We start from the raw sequence: 18,889 nt of genomic DNA, 5'->3' as shown, positions 1-18,889 counted from the left end.
AGCACTGTTATGGCCGTAGAGCCAAAAATAAGAGTTTTGACTTGCAATCAACTGCCGCCTCACTGCGATAGCACCCAACGTGTCAAGTGGACTTAGTATTTAGCCTCCAGGAGCAGAGGTGCCAATCCCCCCCCGCCCCCCTCTCCCCGACCCCACCTTTGGGTTCTCGCAGGCACAGGGCAGGATTTCCATAGCAGCCATTTCCACATGGACCTTGTTTTAAGGACTTCTCGAGCTCTCACAATAAGAAAATACAGATCCTTAGGTGAGCAAGGTAGGAGTTAACCAGGTGTCAGTACTCCAGCAAAGGTACTAGTGCCTAGAAAGCAACACTTAAGGGAAACCTGGACGACCCTTCGTTACAGCCATGATGGAGACATTATCCATTGACTTCCACAGGAAGTAGCAGTCTGTGCTCGGGGCACACTTTAATACAAGGTTACAGAAGGTCTCAATAGTAAACCCTGTGGTCAAGTGCATTTCAATGGTCTTAAAAAGCTCTTTTGCACAAATGTAGACCCGAGTCGCTGGGACCTTCATTTGGCGATTGCATAGCTCATGCTAAAGCCTTTTGAGGCTACGACGATCACAGACCTGCAATGGGTTATTTTGAAGACCAGTGAAGAAACTCACATTATCTTTCATAAGGTGAAACTTCGGAAAGTGGTCACAGTTTTCAATCTCAGTGATGACACTTCACTTGCTGTATTCTTTCTGAATACAGCATCGGATGCAGAAGGAGCCCTGCACACACTCAAATGTTGCGAGAGCACTAACATTCTGTTTTGAAAGTAATTAATATAGCAGGTAACGCAGTCGTTTGTTACCTTGTTGGTTTATCTTCACATTCAGCAGCATCAAAAGCTACATTAGCGCCATGGCTGGCCTGCAGTATTCTTAAGGATTATGGGTTGAAACGTAAAGTCTGTCCATAGGGACTGTATGCACACCTAATTAGCAGTAAGGCGGCCTCTGATTTTCCACATGCATGTCCCCCCCATACTTTTTTTGAAAGCACATCCCCGACTGAAGCTTGAGGAAATATTTAGCCTTTAGGCAGACTCTTTTAAAGAATCTCTGTGTTCAATAACTGGCCAGCCACCTTTCGTTCAGGTATTCTTTGGTATCTGCCACGAGTATGGGGCATACGAATAGGGTGTAAGAATATAAAACTGGTGCCCACTGTAGTGTCAATGGTACTCTAGTACACACACTCTCCTTCACCACACAAAATAAAAATGGCTCAAGTCCAACGTGATAAAGGAACGGAAACAGTTAAGTGGTGGGTGCACAGTAACGTGCCACATGGGGACGTGGCTCGTTGGCACCTGCGCTAGTGTTGGCTAGAAGGTTCTATAACAATGCTGCTTTGCAACAGGCCCCTGTCTCATCCCAAGACTATTAACAAAAGGGGACTAAGGATACTACGGTCACGACGTTGAGTATCCTTTTCAATGTGTCTATAGGGTAGAACTGTACTCTGTGGCATAACGGGAAGTTTTAGTAATTAAGATATTAAGTTGTTTTTACTGTGTATTGAAGCTTCCTGCAGTTGCATGCTTCCAAACAAGTTGAGAATGAAGGAGAGCAGAACAGACATAAGAGTAACCAGGAGCACATAAGTGCAGGTCTATCGTAGCGCAAAACAAAAGGGGTCAGGATGTAGAGCAATGACAGCAGAACCTTCCTGCATTTTAGATTGATCAACATCTAAGGAGCACCACTTTAAACATTACAATAGAAGGTACATTTCATACCAATATTGTTCCTGACCAAAAGGCTCAGGGGTGCATGTCAGAATTCTTTCAGCACAATAATGGAGATGGGATGATCATGCAAACACTTCTAAATCTCACATACATACCACATGCATCTTAGCACTGAACACCACTCTTGCATGGCAGGTCCTTCATACTTTAGCAAATGCTGAATCATCAACAGTTGACTTTCTCAGGATTGGCCACCTTTGAATTTAATGACCTCACCTTCTCCAAATCACAACGCTGGACACTTGGGCTGGGCAATCCAGCTTCTATGTAGGATATCCTTTGATTCAGAGTCTTCAGAAAAGGTTATAGCAGTTATAATGAAGGAGGTAAAGTGCAAGAAGGTTTCTCTGAATATTAAGCATCTACAATAAAATCTTTCTTATGAAGTAGCCACAATGTAATGTGACCTCCAACTATCACCCTGCGACCCCGTTAACACTTGCTGTCTGAAATCTGTCAGTGTCTTTTCAATGCCCTCTGAAGTTCCCAAAGATATAATTTAAGGGGTCACTCACTTCAAGAGGGTGGCTGTGCTGTCGCTCATAAAGGAATCGTCTTCCTTATCCCCCAGATCAGGAAGCAAAAACTGGGTTTTCCCTGTAAGAAGAGCAGAGAATTATAGGTCATTATCGGTCTTGAGTGTCAACTTGAAGCTTCATGGCCACTACAGCTCAGCAGAGAAGAGATGGCTGATCAACCACAACTCTCCTGTTCCTGAAAACCCTCGAAATGAAAAACACAATCGCCTCCCCCCCACTTAGGTAAGGTACAAGCGTCACATAACGAGGGGATGGAGTAGGTCCAATCCAGGCATGTAGTTCTGCACAACAGATTTAGTGAATGCAGACACTTACTGTATGGTGGGTCCATGGACGTCGGGTCCATGGACTTCCGGAGCATGCCCTGCAGGTGGGAGCGAACTTTCTCCATTTCCAAGATGTGCCTTGATCCACCCTGGCAGAAAACCAAAGTTCATTCAGTGCAGCAACAGATAAGGTAAAAGAAACACACAAGTTGCCAGTACAGCGCATCAAAGACCTCAGAAGACTACACAATGCTCACTTAAGAAAATAAAAAAGGGAGCAGCACCATTGAATTAGGTAGTCAATAAACTCAAGTCTTTCCAAAAACCCAACTCGTACTTTCAAAAGGAGGGAATGACCACTAAATGTGATCCCCCTTGGAACGAACCTCAAAAGTACTAGGCTGTCCCTCCATAATGGCCTTCTATAATAGGATCATGGCTCCACATGCCCATTGTGAGATTCTCCATTAAAATAGTTCACATACTCTTTACCCTCGAAATCGCATTGGTCACTCCATTGATCTCGCCTTTACTGAATTCAAATCTGCATTGTCCAACCGCTGTAACGCACTACCCTGCCAGTTCCTTTACCCCCACATCCTGCCCATGTCTCAAACATAGATTCGCCCAGGCGTACAGCTTCTAAGGACAATCCTGTGTTGCTGCGTATGCCGCTGGGCAAAGACCTCCACACCCAACCCCCCCCCCCCACTCGCCATCTACCAGTAATCAGACCGCAGCCACAGCTTTCGACATTGCCAAATCCTCATATTACACTAATCTGGTTTCCATTCTCTGCTCATACCCTCTCAGCCATGAGCTCGCCTAAGAACTGCTACAAGTCCTCGTCTCTCTCGCCACCAATCACTGCATCTTACTTCCCCCACTAAAATCACAGGATGCCCCGACCATCATTCTAACTGTGTAAGAAAAGTATCTAGTCGGTGTAAACAGTATAGTGTCCAGTTAATTTAAACAGCATAAATTGAACTATTCTTTTGTAATTAACACAGCCTCGTATATATCATATCCTGTGAGGATATGTGTTAGTAGGCGACAGATAAAGGTACTATTTCAACATAATGATGTAGACTGAAGTTTAAGGAAATTCACCATGAGGAGCAATTGCCAACTGTGTGGCCAAAAGTTCGCCCATCTGGGTTTTGTCAAGGCAGTTTTAGCCAGGCATTATACTTTGTACAGTTTGTTTGTTTATTGATTGATAGATAGATTTGTAGGGCGCACCAAACCCATAGGTAACTGGGCACACAGCATAACAAGAATACTTAAAGCTTAGTTACAGGAGGGTGCAAAGAATACTTGGAAACTTGGTTACAAATGTCAAGCGGTACAGGTAGGAAGCATACACCTAACATACAAACTGCAATCATTAGTCTTAATGGTCATTAAGGCGTAACCAGGTGAGGGTGTTGCGCCTGAAACTGTAATAGGATTGTTCCCTCCTGAGCTTGACCGGTAGTGCATTCCATTGCTGGCCCGCTTTTACTGGGAAGCGGTTGCCTCCTGTGTTATTTAAGTCTGAATCTGGGTATTTGAGGGCAGTAGGAATTGGATGTCCTAGAGGGTCGTACAGAGATTTTCCTAATTATTCTTTCCTTCAGGTATGGAGGGGCTGTGTTATGGAGACATTTGAAGGTTAATGACATTAAAAAAGGATTCTATCGCTAATTTTCTTCAGCCAGTGAAAGTTTCTCCTAGCATTGGATATGTGCTCTCTGGTGGGGAGATTCAGGGCCATTCGGAGTGCAATTATTTTGCAGTATCTGTAGTTTGTTGATGCATTTGTTGGCTCCAAGGTACGGTACATTGCAGTAGGGTAATTTTGATAGTATGAGAGCATTAGCTAGGATAATGCAGCTTGCAGCTTGCTAGTGAAAGAAAGGGTCTACATGCTCTAATGAGTTTGCCGGTGTAAGCAGTGGATGAGGCCAAGGAGTTAACCTGTTTTTTTTTATAGAGTTAGCGTGGATTCCAGATAGAAGCCAAGTGTCTTCACTTCTTTGGCGACTGAAATTATGTTGCCATCAATGTTGAAGGCACTGTAGTACGTGTCAAGTTTTTATAGGTTATTAGCCAAGCCAAGAATCAGGATCGCCGTTTTATCGTCATTCAGGCAGGGGCCATGACTTGCCATCCATGCCTGAATGAGGATGTCTATTTCGTTTACTAAGGCTGTATCTGCCATGAAATTGCCCGAAATGGGAATGAGTATCTGGGTGTCATCCGCATAATTTGTATAGGTGACGCCCAGTCTATCCAATTTGTCAAATAAAGGCTTAGTAAATATATTATACATGGTTGGTGAGACACAGGATCCCTGTGGGACGGCACACGTTTTGATTGGGTCTGCTGATGCTGCAGTGGAGAAGACTCACATATTTCTGTTGTCTAGAAAGGACTGGACCCAGGCTATGGCTTCGCTCGAAAAGTGGGCAGCCGATGCCAAGTGTTTGCATAATACTGCATGGTCCACCAAGTCGAACGCTGCCGACAGATCAAGGGAGGAACAGCATAGCTGTGTTTCCTTTGTCATTAAGCTGGTCAATTTGAGCTTTAAGATCTATTAATGCGGTCTCTGTGCCATGCTGTGGACTGAAACCAGATTGGCGGGAGCCTAGAAGTTGGTTGGTCTCAAGGTAATTCTGGATTTGAAGATGGGACACTCAGGCCACTCTATTATCTTGAAATGGGACCGCTGTGATGGGCCTGTAGTTTGTTGGGATCGAGGGGTCTAAAGTTTTGTTTTTTGAGAAGGGGTAGAACCCATGATTCTTTTATGCTACTTGGACGGTATCAGATGAAAAGGAGGCGTTTGAGTTTAGCAACAAAGGGGGCTAAATATCTGGTCGCATCTTTAATTATTTCGGCCGGGCAGTTATCTCCTTTACAGTTCGATGGTTTTAGGGATGCAATGATTGTTTCAGTTTCCTGAATGGAAACTAGAGAATTTAAATGGAGCCAAATCAGGCTTGTCATTGGGAGTGGTAGAGGTTGGTATTTCAGCAAGGGGGAAGAGAGGCTTTTTTTGCTGAAATTTTAGTTTGCAGTGTTTTTACTTTATTTGCTAGGGCATTTTGAATGCTAGTGCACCATTGCTAGTCTTTGGGTACGTTATCTGGCGGAGGAATAAGTGATTCTAATTCCCGAAGGATCACACACACAATTCCTTAGTATTGGAGCATTCTTTTGAAATTCTTTCATTAAAGACTTTTTTTGTTTGGATAATTTCTTTCTTGAAGTTATTATATAGCCAGTCAAGTGGCACAGCGGTCAAGTGGCACAGCGAGTAGAGCGCTCGCTTTGACATCAGTGCAGAGCCTGCGAACGCAGGTTCGAATCCCGGCAGCGCCAAACTCAGCGTTTCATCCTTCCAAGGTCGATAAATGAGCACCATACACCGTGGGTAATAATAAGCAGCGCTCAGATACCTAAGGGTTCGTAGCGCTATATAAATGCCAAATTATTATTATTATTATTATCATCACAAAGTTTTAATTTTAGTGTATTTTCTTCCGTTGGGGAGTGTTGCCATATAGTTTCTAGTTTCCCTTTTTCCAATCTACTTTCTTTGAGGTGTGGGTTGAACCAGGTATTAAGGTGAGTGTTTACTCTTGCGTACCTTAAGTGGGGCAATGGTATCTAGGACCTTAGCCATGGTGTCATTATAGGAATCCACCAGCGTATCTGGGTCGGAATTGCTTGGCAAGGCGTATCACAGGAAGGAGGAGAGGTAGGATGTTGTCTGGTGTGATGTTTTTCTTCGATCTAGTAGGAAGAGTGGGCGCCATACATTTATCTTCATCTATTTGTTTGTTTAGTGTTAAGCTAAAGTCAATTAGGCAATGGTCAGTCCAAAGTTGGGGTGTAATATTAGTGATGGCTGTTGGGCAGTTTAGGGTGGCTACCCAGTCTAGGGTCCTGCCTTTATCATGGCTAGGGAGAGGACTTTTTGGATGAGGCCATGTTCAGCAAGCAGGGTAGCCATCACTTGTGCTTGTTTGTCATCCGGATCGTTACATCCTAAATTGAGGTCACCTAAGATAATTATCTGGGATGAGTCTTTTATATTGTTAGCTAAGAGGCTAGATACGTCCTCTTCAAATGAGCCTATAGGTCCAGGTGGCCTATATATAAGGTAGATGGTTAGAGTGCGGCAAGGGGATATAACCAGTTTCGCCGAGTAGTTTGCAAGATTTTAGTGGTGGTGGCGCGGATAGCCTTAAGTCCAGGTTAGCTTTAGCAATGATAGCCAAGCCACCTCCTCTAGAATCGAGTTGGTAATCCTCTGGTATCGCTAATGTGAGAGGTGGGCCTGCTGCCTCATGCAGCCAGGTTTCTATGACGGCTAGGAGGTCAAGGTTGTCGGATTCTACAATATTGGCTATTTCGGTGGCGTGAGCTACGATAGATCTGGCATTAATCAGAGCTCCAGCTATCGTAGTTGTATTAGGTGATCTCGGGGTTTCAAAATTGGTGGTTTGTGTTTGATACTAGTATCGGAGGTAGTTTGCATGGGGGCTTGCGTCATATGAATAGTGGTGAGTTTAGAGTGGGAACAGCCGTTTAGGAATGCATTGCTGGGCATTTTAGGTTTGCAGAAGAAAGTCTAGCTCGAAGTCTAGTATTTCTGTTCAGTGTAGGACAAGGTGCATATTTAATTTGATCCATGGTTGTCAAGATCATTTGTATGACCAGCAATGGTAAAGATAGCAGTAGGGTTTTGCTGACATACATAGTAGGGCAGTTGGTGCCAGCTGCAGTAGATTGGAGCAGGTGGGCTAAAGCTGGTGCCTCGTTGGCGTAGGTTGGGTCAGGCTAGATCCAGAATAGAAGTGGTAGCTGCGATAGTCTATGTTCAGCCTAGGCACTGCCGGCTAAATTCAGACTGGGCTAGATTCAATGTAGGCAGAGTGGGCTAGATTCAATATGGGTACAGTAGGCTAATTTTAGCCGCATGGACACAGTAGGCTAAGTTAAGCATAGATGCAGTGTCTGCAATGGGCTGGATTCAGCCTAGGCAGAATAGACTAAAAACATGTGCTCAGTGTGATGGGTAGGTGCACACAGAGGGAACACGTATGTGGCATGGGAACAATTAGCCGAAAAAGTGAGCAGATAAGTAAGTTACTAACAAGCCAATAAAATCTGTATTAGCCTATCCAATGCCAAAATAACGGCATGGCATCATAACAGTAAATGACAGCCACTGGTAGTAACTGGCGGCCTGAAGAACACAGCTGGTGTAATATGTCCTAGGATAGCGTATATAGGCAGGTCATATGCACAGGACTAGCTGGCTAGGTCACATAAAATAAAACAATATGCATATTCACTGAGTTAGTGTTTGCAGAAATAGTGGCAAAGCAATGGGTAGTAGCTGGGCAGGATGAAAGGGCCCGTTACACTACTTGGGTTGCAGTTGTTGTAATCTGGTCAAAGGCTTTCCAGACCAGCAAGCTAGCAGGGCTGTGCGCTAGCGCGCAAAAAGGGCAAAGGGCGGCGATTCAGAGTTTATTCGCAGTATTAGCTTGTCTAAACAGGTGCGCGCAAAACATGATGCATAATGTGCTGCGTAGTGCGGTTAGCTAAACAGTAGGCAGAGTAAGCCACAATACATTCGTTAAGCAGGCTAGTGCAGGCAGTGATTCATCGCATGATGTAGCAGCAGCAGCAGGTAGACTATGGTAGTAATAATGGGTAATAGATGTAGGCATATAAAGGCTCAGTAATACACATAGGGTAGACAATACTCGGGAAACATTAATGGATAAAGCGAACGCGATAGGAACAGTGAGGATGGAATTGGCAATTAGTACAAAAGTTATTTCTGGCATCGGACCATGGAGGGTAGGTCAGGCAAGTTCAGGTCTGCTTACCCAGATGGAAGTAGGCGGCATGGGAGGATTTGACGCTGGACTGGGGGCACACAGGCAGTATTTTGGAGTCATACATGTGTACGTATTTCTGTATGATGACATGAATTTTCAAAACATTATCACACTACATTTAGGGAAGGGAGGAAATATGCAAGGAAAAAGAAAATTAAAGATGAGTTTATGCTAGATTTAGCTGAAATCATTTCAAATTACTCCGTAATTTCTTCTAGCACAAAGCCTAAGCATTCACTGAGCAAGCATGCAGTGGCAATGAGTGAATGCACCAATTACTGGAATGGCTCTTTCGGGTGTGGGCCAGTGCGTGATGGTGAACTATTGTGTGTTGGAAAACCAAACAGTGGTTTTGGGTAAACATTGCATGGGACATGGAAGGTTGCTCGAGTTAAGTTGAGGTGTGCTTGCAGTGTACTTATTAGACCAGTCAGGCAGACTGATTGCAATTGGACTTTGTGAGGTTACAGGAAAAGCCCTATTGCTGTGTTTCAATAGACGGGCAGCCCAGGGCGTGTGACCAAGTCCTTGTTCTACTTCCATCCAATTTGGAGACTTGGAGCATATATATAAAGGCTTGGTTCACACGCGCTGTAGATTTAGTGCTTTTATTGGAGCAAGAAATACCAGTTATAGGTAAGTCCACAGGTTGATGGTGGTTAAAGTGATATTAGCAGAGGGAAACTTACTTGAAATGGACTATGCAGTCCATACAACGTATTGGTTTGATTTCTGCCATTGGTCTGGCATCACGTTGTGGTTAGATCCGATAGTATGGCCAAACGCTTCCCGCATGCTGGTGATTGTAACCTTTAGGGAGGTGAAAATAAGATCCAATTGTAATTTCCTAACATTGGGCGTCATCTTGGGGTTGGAACAGCGACTCCCGATAAGGATTTGCCTGGCGTCTTAGTAGTAGACCCATGGTGGGGTAAGTATGTGCTATTAGATAGGTAAAAATTGAAAATTGCAGAATGCTGCCAGTCTCCGTATTGAAAGCAGCAGTGACCAGGCGAGTCAGGCAAACAAGCCAAGAGATATTAAAGCAGTGGTCGGTAAATGGGGAAAGCTGTGGGGGGGGGGCAGCGGGGGGTCATCAAGACAGTATCGGGATGTTGCATAAGAGAAAGGTGTCCCGTGGCACTAGTCCACGACTTGCCACGAGTAAGTCAGTCCCAGTGGAGTTAGGGCTGTAGCAAATGAACATTAGTGCATGTAGCGTATTAGCATGTAAAAGTCACATCCTGGCGCCAAGCCAGTAGTAAACATGCCGTCGGGGCGACCAAGCCCAGAATTTTGATGGAAAGAGTTGTCTGCTTGCGTAACGTTTCGGTTCTCCAGTGTGCTGCCGATGCCTCTCAGAGGGAAGCTATAAATAATGCTGGCCTTAAAGTCCATATTCGTAATCAACGTCATGTGGATCAGCCATCCCTCCTTCAACCTCTTTCCCTCCTGAACCTCAAGGGCACTGTACTGGGCACTGTGCTTGACCTGAGAAACTAATCTCCAACTGCTTCTCCTCCATCTCATGGAATTTCGGGTACCCCCTACCAGGCAGCTTTTTCAGTGAGCACTCCCAACGGATCAGTCCTGTATGAACTTCCCATCACACTATACCCCTCCTTCCTCAAACTATTATTTTCATTAGGCTTTCAAAATCACCTCTTTGATGACACCACTCAGATCTTCCCTTTCCCTTCATTCACCTCTGAAATCACTGAACGTATAACCAAAAAGGCATTCAAAGGCTTTTCGCTACCTCATGCTAAACTTCTCAAAGATAGAAATCCTGGTTCTCCCTGCCTCAAAAGCCAACCCTATTCTCCCATCGACATCTGCCACCCCCCCTCTTCACCCGGAGCTTCCCTCACCTATGGCTTGTAACCTTGACCTTCTCAGCCAGGAATCTGAAACTCTTCCAGTTCATCACAGTCACGGCAATCATAGCCAGGGTTCAACCTCCTTAAACTTTAGAAAAATACGCCCACAACACTAAATGAGTCTACTTCTTGTTCCATGGAAAGGGGATATATATATATTTTTAAAGCACTTTCAATTCCTGTTGCTCTTGTATATAAATCCATCCATGATCTGTCCTCCCACTACCTAGTTGACTGCATCTCAGTGTGCTACATACCCATCCCACCCCCCTCTCAAGCTTGCTGGTCCTACTCCCTTTGGAAACTTTGGGAAGTATATGAAAAACTGCAGCGTGGCATTTGAATCCAGGCGCACCCAGAAGCTTCTTGCTTACTTGTTGGTTGACTTGCCTTGCCTCCTACACCCCTTGCCCCCAATTGCTCCACTTCATTGGAATACTTCTCCCTCCACACCCCAGCCATCAAATCTCTTCAGTGGAACTTTTCTAAAGCATGGCAAGCTGCATTCCATGAGTGATAGTTGGAGTGCCTCCCCCAAACCCTTCCACTCTGCTATTCAAACTAACTGCCCAACCCACATCTCCTATACTTTGTGCTCAAGACCACTCCACGTCATTTATAAAGTGCGTATTTACTGTTCCTAAGGCAAGTCCCCCCCCAGTCCCTCTCCATGGCAAAGGTTCCCATTCTTACCCCTTCACCACCCAGTATAGATCAGTAAATCAAACAATGCTTGTATAAACGCATGTTACTATAGGACCGAGTCGGCTCTCTTTTTTCTTACTCGTCAGTTCTGTAAAAGGACACCATGTTACTTAATAACTATACATACAAAACAAACACTAGGGAATAACGCACCACACAGTCTAAACAACTCATCCTTTATAAAAAGAGTGTCTATTAAGATGGTACTCTGATCCTTTTAGCCCTCAAATTTCGCCCCCCCATTTACTCACCCTCTTCAAGGTGCTTGTCTCGTCTCCTGCCAACTTCTGAGGCACCCCCTCTTCCGGGTTGCTACTGTGCCCTTTTGTGCTCTGGTTGTCCATGCTACCACTGTTGTGACCGATATTGGACGGGCAGTCTTCCGAAGAGCCAGGAGGCTCCTGCAAACCTGCTCTAGAATGGTCTTCAAGCTCTTGACAGACAGGTGATAGAGGGGAAGTGCTGCGATGGGAACTGGGCGAGGACAGAGCGCTACTGGTTTGATTATTGGTGTCTTCTTGGTCTGTTCGTTGCTGAGAGTGGCTTACAGGTTTAGGGCTGAAGTCTTCTTGGTTCAGAGGCGTGGAGACCTTGTCTGGTCCTAAAATGGTACGCCGTGCAGAGCTTGGCGGCTCAAGATGTGCCCGTGCCTGAGCTTCCACCTCCCTGCTCCGACGCAGTGAAGCATATAATTGTGCCGTGACTTCCGAAGAGCCAGACCGGCAGCCAAATGGAGAGGATGGCTGGGAGTGGAGTCGTGAGCTTGCTAGCCCTTCGTGAAATGAGGAAAAGGTCTGGGAAGGAGTTGTGGGGGCAGAGTTTGGGCCAGATGCTGGCAAGGGTTCAATGTCACTCATGAGATCGTCGCTGTGCAGGGAGGAGCTCAGAATAGGGCAGGAGGCTCTCCAGGCCATGAGGGATGGCCGCTAGCCAACTTCAGATGATCTCTGGGGAAGAGACACAAAAAGATCAGCAAGTACACATGCCCATCAAGTTAGATGAGTGGCCTTTAATGCATTCTGCTTGTCCAATGATAAATTCAAGTCAACATACTTGTTAATATCTGCAAGCTCTATATATTGTAGTCCAGGTACAAAATGCAACTACACAACAGTAAAGGCCATTTAATCAGAAATGTTTAGAAAGTAACACCTTTATGAAAGAATGATTATAAACACAGACACGTAGTATTGATCTATTTTGATTTATAATCTGAGCAGGTTTTAATAATAAGTAATATTACTTCTAGTCTACTCACCTTTTCAGTTCTTACAGAGCGACTGATCTGCCTTCAGTCAGATGCTTTTTTTATATACATATATATTTCCTAAATGTTTCCCCCGTCCCTTACTGGGAGCATATAGCTCCTCCCCTTAACAATCAACACCTGCAATAGACTCCCAAACAAGTTATGGAAATGGATAATATGAGAAAGGGGACAGGGCGAGGATGGAAGGGGGGGGGGAAACGGGTGAAAGAGCTATGAAGAGCCAGGAGGACTAGGAGTAATTAATACCTCTATACTGAATATGGCCATAACTTCCCTTTTTCCCCTTCATCACAGTGTTTACGGATTGCAGATGCCTCAAGCATTAGTACTCAAAATACCTCTGGACGAAAAGTGATGCTCAAGTAATTCAGGAGTGTGTAGCTTGAGTCAAATGGCTATCACCACAGTCAGTAACGCATAGAAAACGTGCAAGGTGTAGCCTAGGTGGCAGCAATGCAAACATACTTTAATTATACTCCCTGAGCCTCACTCGCTACAACTGTGCGGATGACACACAGATTAACTACAAAATACAAGATCCGCAGGAAGGAAACACTGGAAGACTGCCTACAGAACTATAAACCTGGATGACCACTAACAGCGTCAATCTGAACCCTGACAAAAATAGAAATGATGATCATATCCAAAAGCGGGTAAATGATCACTACATCCCATGGCCGACTGAACTGGGAACAGCACTGATAGTAAAGAACTTGGGAGTGTTAATGGACAATAAAGTATGGTAAATGATATAATCAAGAAATGTTTCTTCCTCCTACACGCAGTAAAAAGGATCCTACAATTCCTCCTTCACCCACAAAACACTCAGCAGCATCATGTCCAGATTAGACCACGCTAACAGCATACCTAGGAATGACAGAACTATTAAAAACAAAAATTCAGCGCATCCAACGCTGCGGCCAGACTCCTGCTCAAAATACCACAGACACAACACATTATCCCATGATGAAACTGCTACAATGGCTACCAATAAAACAACAAATAAAGTTCAAATCAATGTGCATAATGCGCAGAGAAATCCACAGCCAAGGAGCAGAGCTCCTAAAAGAGAAAATAAAAAACGCCCAACAAGACCACTCAGATCAAGCAACGACATTCGCCAAGAACCAAAACCATACAATTAAAAGAAACTTCAGAGGATCAGCCTTCTCTCAACTGGGAGCAATAACCCGGAATCACCTACCCAAAAACATACGCAACACAAGGGATCATCTGGAATTCAGAAAACTACTCAAACATGTCTCTTTGCTCCAGAAACCTGAGGAAATGAGCAGAAAGTATATACCCAACGGTAAACAAGAATCCCAGGGAGGAAACCATGACCCCAAGATTTATCCTCCCCAACAAGAAGAGGGTCGGGGGGGGCAGTGGGAGGGGGAGAGGCAACTGCCTCAACCACCCATGTCCACATACCACCAATCCACAGAGGAACCTAGGTAGGCAAGATGACCCACATAGGATGGGCAGGGATGGACCAGAACCTCCCAAATTAAACATCACGAACCCAGGGTGGGGGAATAGGACTATAGGACTAGAACACAGGAAAACTGCCACTCAACAGGCCTGCCAACTAAGCGGACAAACTGCAATTCCAAACACATCGGATAATCATAGATGTTGAGCACAGAAAGGCAAAGGGGCAAGAAAAACCTGCTAACCCAATTCTCAACTTTCCACATACACTTCTCCTGCAGAAACTCACAACCACCTCTTGGCACAGCAATCCACACTGACTTCATCACACTGCAACAAAAGACAGCCAATACGCAACCTGGCACAACAGCACATGGGAACTCACACAGACCCGAAAACCACACTCAAGCTTAGCGAACGGTGCAAACCGAACTGAAGCTGCCAACAGGACATCAGAACTCATTCACACTACACCCTACTAACCCTCCCACTCAGCCCTTTAGTCACAATCTCCTTTTCAGATGCAACAGGGCACCTGGGGACCACTCTAGTGGCGACGGTACGCGGTAAAAATACCTTAAAGGTGAAAATTGACAACACTCCAAACCAAAGGACCCGAGTGGAATGCTGCAAGCCAATGTTATGTTTAAGGATATTTATAGTGCATGCTGTCACCACCGGAGTGGTCCCCTGGCGCTCTGGTGGTCTGAAAGGCAAGAGGGCAATTAGTAAGACTGAGCAGGAAAAGCGCAAGAGAGCGGTGATGTTCTGTTGGCAGCTTCAGTTCGGTTTACACCATTCGCTGAGTATAGGTGTTATTTTTCAGTCGGTAGTTGTCATGTGCTGTTGAGAAGGTACGTGTGGTTTGTTTCGTTGTTACGGTGTAGTGAAGTGCATGCAGTTTGTTGTGCAATATAGGTATGGTTATGTTTTGTTAATAGTTTGAGAGATGTAAGCAGAAGGATGATTTTTTTTAATGGGCTGGTTAGTGTTGGCGCCAGTGTCTCGCATTGCGGTGTGGGGCGGGGAGGGATCTAAACTTCACCTGGACATAGGGTGAACTCCTCAAATTGGAGGCACAACAGTAAATGCAAAACACCTAGATTTGAGATATCTGGATAGAGGGAGAACACCCAAGTATGGGACACTACAGTAAAATAAAACCACCTAAAGGTTGGTACACAGCAGTGATCGAAATAATATTTACTAGTTGGCTAATTTTGGTATGTTATGTAGGTAATAATTGTGGTGGGTTTTATTGGAGTGCAGTAATGGCTGCACTCTCTGCCCAGACCACACTTCCCTTGTCAGTCACTGCTGGTTAATGGCTGGCTACTGGCTTCCCAGGCAAACACAGACCAACACGAACAGGAGCCGCTTCTTCTGGAGCTTCCCTTTGCCTCTGGGCCCTTAGCCACGTGTCTGCCCGAGCCTGCCATGGGGGGATATCCTAAAATCCATGCCTGGCCAATCAATCAGGGGCCCGTTTGCTCCCACCAGTGTTCCCTCCCAGAGGGCTGAAACCAGGTAGCAGGTCGGTGATGGGGAGTGGATTCTACCTTGTGGTAAGCACAATGGTTTAAAATAATTATAGCGAAATGCTTGCTAAAGGCCCACAAGCACAAGGCTGAGTGTTTCTGAACTCACCAGCAATCCAGGATGTTAAAGAGGATTGCTCGCCTTGCAAGGATGTTATACCTGGGCTACAGGGTCAATCACAGTGTGGGATGCAAGGTGGGCACAGGGCTGAATCCAGGTAGCAGGTCGGGGAGGGCGAATGGATTCCACCTCGCATTAAGCATGATGCTTTTAAAAACATAGCAAAATGCTTGCTAGAGGCCCACAAAAACGCAAATAGATAAAAAAAAAAATACAAAAAAAAAAGCCATAAGACTAACAAGGCTGGGAGAACCCCAAAGGTTACGGGAACTAGACAACCTGAACAGTGTGTTAGGTCCAGCATGAAATTTTCTGCAGGAGTGAAGATGGTCCTCCAGGCCCCCCCACCGCCTTCAGGTTTGCTTGCCCAACAGTCTGAGGAGCTGTAACTACCAAGCTGGAAAAACCAAAGGGGAAAGGGGAATTGTAGAAAATAAAAATGCAGATCTTCTTTTGCACCCTCTGCCACCTTCTTCTTGAACTGGGATGGATGGCTCTGTGCTGATCTAAAAGATTATCACAACACGTTACAATTTGCGCTCTTACTCTAAATGAACTAAAACTGCTTTTGCCACCCACTTCCTTTAAATACCTGCTGCCTATGCTTCCTCGGTGATAGGCTATACTTCTTTATATTGCTACTGTTTTCAAGAAAGTCTGGGATTTTCTCCTCTGTAATTCCTTCCTTCCTTTAAACTAGAGTTCATCAAAAACTTTTACTGCTTTTACTGGAGGAATAATCAGAGTCTTTCTGCATTTGAACTTTTTGAATCCTTCCCAGTCTGCAGGAACTCAATTTCTTCAATTACTAAAATACCCTCACTTGAGTTTTGCTCATAGCTGCATGGGACACGCTACCTCTTTTTGAAGTCTTTCAATGTATTTTATGAGAGAGACTTAAAATTCCAGATTTCCAAAAGAAACGTGTGCACCTCTACGCGCGGAAACTTGCCTTGCATACTATTAATTCCTTCTGTAATGAAGAAGCGCTATTCTCCGTGAAATTACCGAAAAAATAAATAGCTTGAAAACTATTTAGCACCCTATCGCCGCGCAGCAGGAACGGCTGTTGAACAGCCAATTTGAAATGCGGCTCTGTAGTAATATCACACACACACAGCTCTCACACGACGTCTTAAGGTTCTTTCCTCTAACGAAGTCCTTCATGGGAAGCATATGACGCGAACAAAGGCAAACTTTAGTTAATATTAACATCACATTTACAAAGAATGAGTAACTCCTCGCGCTTCTGACGCAGACCAAGTTAATGAATATTAATGCGATCCCGACACAAAGGTTACATTTTCCGCGTGGGTTGCATCGCCAGCTAACTGCTACTGTTTTTTTAACTTAACATTTAAATATCCTCTTATTTACAGTCTGGAAAGTGTGCCATTCAATTCACTTTAGAAAAGAGTTCAAAAGAAAACCCTTTTTCATTTACTTCAGACTTTAAACATCATATTCTATAACTTGCATGGATTGCACTTCGCTTGCTTCATCTGTTTCAAATTCTTCAATTAACTCCTGCTTCTCAGTAGTTGCTGTAATCTTCTCCTTAACACATCTGGCTTGGTGGTATTCTTGGGGAGGTCTAGTAGTTACTTATTTTACAGAACTATGGAAACTGCGACCTCCCCTTAGGAAACTAGAATGAAAGGCAGTTTAGAACTCCCTGAAGAATTCCAAACAACCTCACCACCAAGCACAGCCAATCACTGCTGTGGAACTAAGTCTCCATCTTGCCTTGGGGAAACAAATTTCATCAAGGAAAAAAAAAAAAAGACTTCACATTCCCCATCAGTAACCACCAGCAATTAACCTCATTCCCAAATGCTAACTAAAGAATACTACTGATCACCACTCCTACACCTCCAGTTAACGTGTTTAAGCAATGCACTGCAATGTGGAAACCTAAATGAGCATTTAAAGTGCGTCTTGTAAGAAGGGAACCCAACAACGCCCTGTGGGACCCAGACACCGAGATAAAAACAAACCCGAGAGCCATTGGACTTTAGAAAGCCCTGAGAAACAAAGAATCTGGAGGGTTCCAATCATTAAGTATCATATCAGAATCGCAGAGTAAGTAAGAAAAGTGGGTATTGGACTAAGAAACACATTCTTCCTGGAAAGAAGGAAGGTACTGTTTGGTATCAAGGTTTGATCTAGAAACTTGATTAGAGGTTGTGAGCGTTTTGTACAGACCAAGTATAAATTGGTGGAATTGTATAATGCAAACTTTTCTTCCTGGAGAGAGAACGGATCTACAGAACCCATAACAAGTTGTGAATTGCGTTTTGCAAGATTGATGAACTTGTGAATCCTATGGACAAGAAATCCAAGTGATTGGGCCAGGTAGAAGATACAGACAGAGGCTATTACTCAGGCCTCCTCCTAAGTTTTTCTAAGTGGTAGGAGCAGTTAGACATTAGGATATGGACTACATACTATTTTCTTTTGAGCTCAATTAGTCTTTTTGTTAGGCAGGGAACTTCACTCATAGCGGTAACGCTAGAAAGGGGTTTTAATTTTAACCAAAAGCCACTGAATATGTCAATACCTAGTCTGACTCCTTTTTCTGGTTCGCCACAGTGCAAACAATGACCCTCTTGGGTCTTTTCCACCACAGAAAGGTTTGCAGGTTGATCAAGTCTTGAAGAAGGTGCTTCAACATGCAAGTATGGATCCATTTTTTGCAAATAAATGTGGTAGCAGGCTAAAACGGGGTTGCCAATGTACAAGTTTGTTTTCTCATATATTGGTTGAATCAGAACACCATGAGTCGCCAAGACATCCTCACCATTAAGCCAATGTTGTTTGTATTTAGTTCTATATGAAAGAATAGACTATCATTCAACAAGGACATACCTACAGAAGTGGTCTTAGCAAAAAGCAGAACTATGCCAACTCTAGAAGTATGGAACATCCAATTTTTTTTATCCGTTTCATAGCCTGTCACAAGCTTTCCAATTTTTAACAGGAAAATACTAACCACACAGATAAACTTTGGCATAATTGTCATTTTGGCGGTTGTTAGGAAAAATCTCTACTGCACCTTTCCCTCAATTTTTTTTAATGGAACCCCAAATTTTATGGGCCTTTTTTTTTTTTTTTTAAATCTGAGCCGAATAGTGCCTTCAGCTTCACAGCACTGGCTTTTGCTCATTTGTCATTTGGAAACCGACATGTCCTTCAGGCAGCCAGTACTGGGAAACATTGTTTACCTTAGTCTTGTTACATTGCCAATTTGGTAACTTCATTGGGATCTGCGTGATTTTACCGAACCCAAAAGGTTCGACTCCCAAAAGTCAATTCTTTTTTTATTTTCCACAAATATATATGTGGGGGAGACCCACCCCCCACCTTACCCATATACATTTTTTATTGACTTTTGGGAGTCGAACTTTTGGTATTCGGTCCTTTTGTACAATACCACTTCATTGTACAATGCATTTTAC

General features: G+C 44.2%; 1 protein-coding gene across 2 annotated transcripts in view; it reads right to left on the bottom strand.

The window, feature by feature from the left end:
• CNTROB (centrobin, centriole duplication and spindle assembly protein) overlaps positions 1–18,889 on the bottom strand; it is a 369,000-nt gene that overhangs the window by 326,528 nt on the left and 23,583 nt on the right. For both annotated transcript variants that reach the window (XM_069646351.1, XM_069646352.1), the window contains exons 2-4: positions 11,320–12,015; positions 2,624–2,723; positions 2,285–2,366 (exon numbers count right to left, since the gene is read on the bottom strand). In XM_069646351.1, the coding sequence (XP_069502452.1) occupies positions 2,285–2,366; positions 2,624–2,723; positions 11,320–11,982 (845 nt within the window). In that variant the 5' untranslated portion in view covers positions 11,983–12,015. The remainder of the gene's footprint in view (positions 1–2,284; positions 2,367–2,623; positions 2,724–11,319; positions 12,016–18,889) is intronic.

The sequence above is a fragment of the Ambystoma mexicanum genome, chromosome 1p (genome assembly GCF_040938575.1).
Source record: "Ambystoma mexicanum isolate Mex_15411 chromosome 1p, UKY_AmexF1_1, whole genome shotgun sequence".
Classification (NCBI taxonomy): Eukaryota; Metazoa; Chordata; class Amphibia; order Caudata; family Ambystomatidae; genus Ambystoma; species Ambystoma mexicanum.
This window is presented reverse-complemented; position numbering and strand designations above follow the sequence as displayed.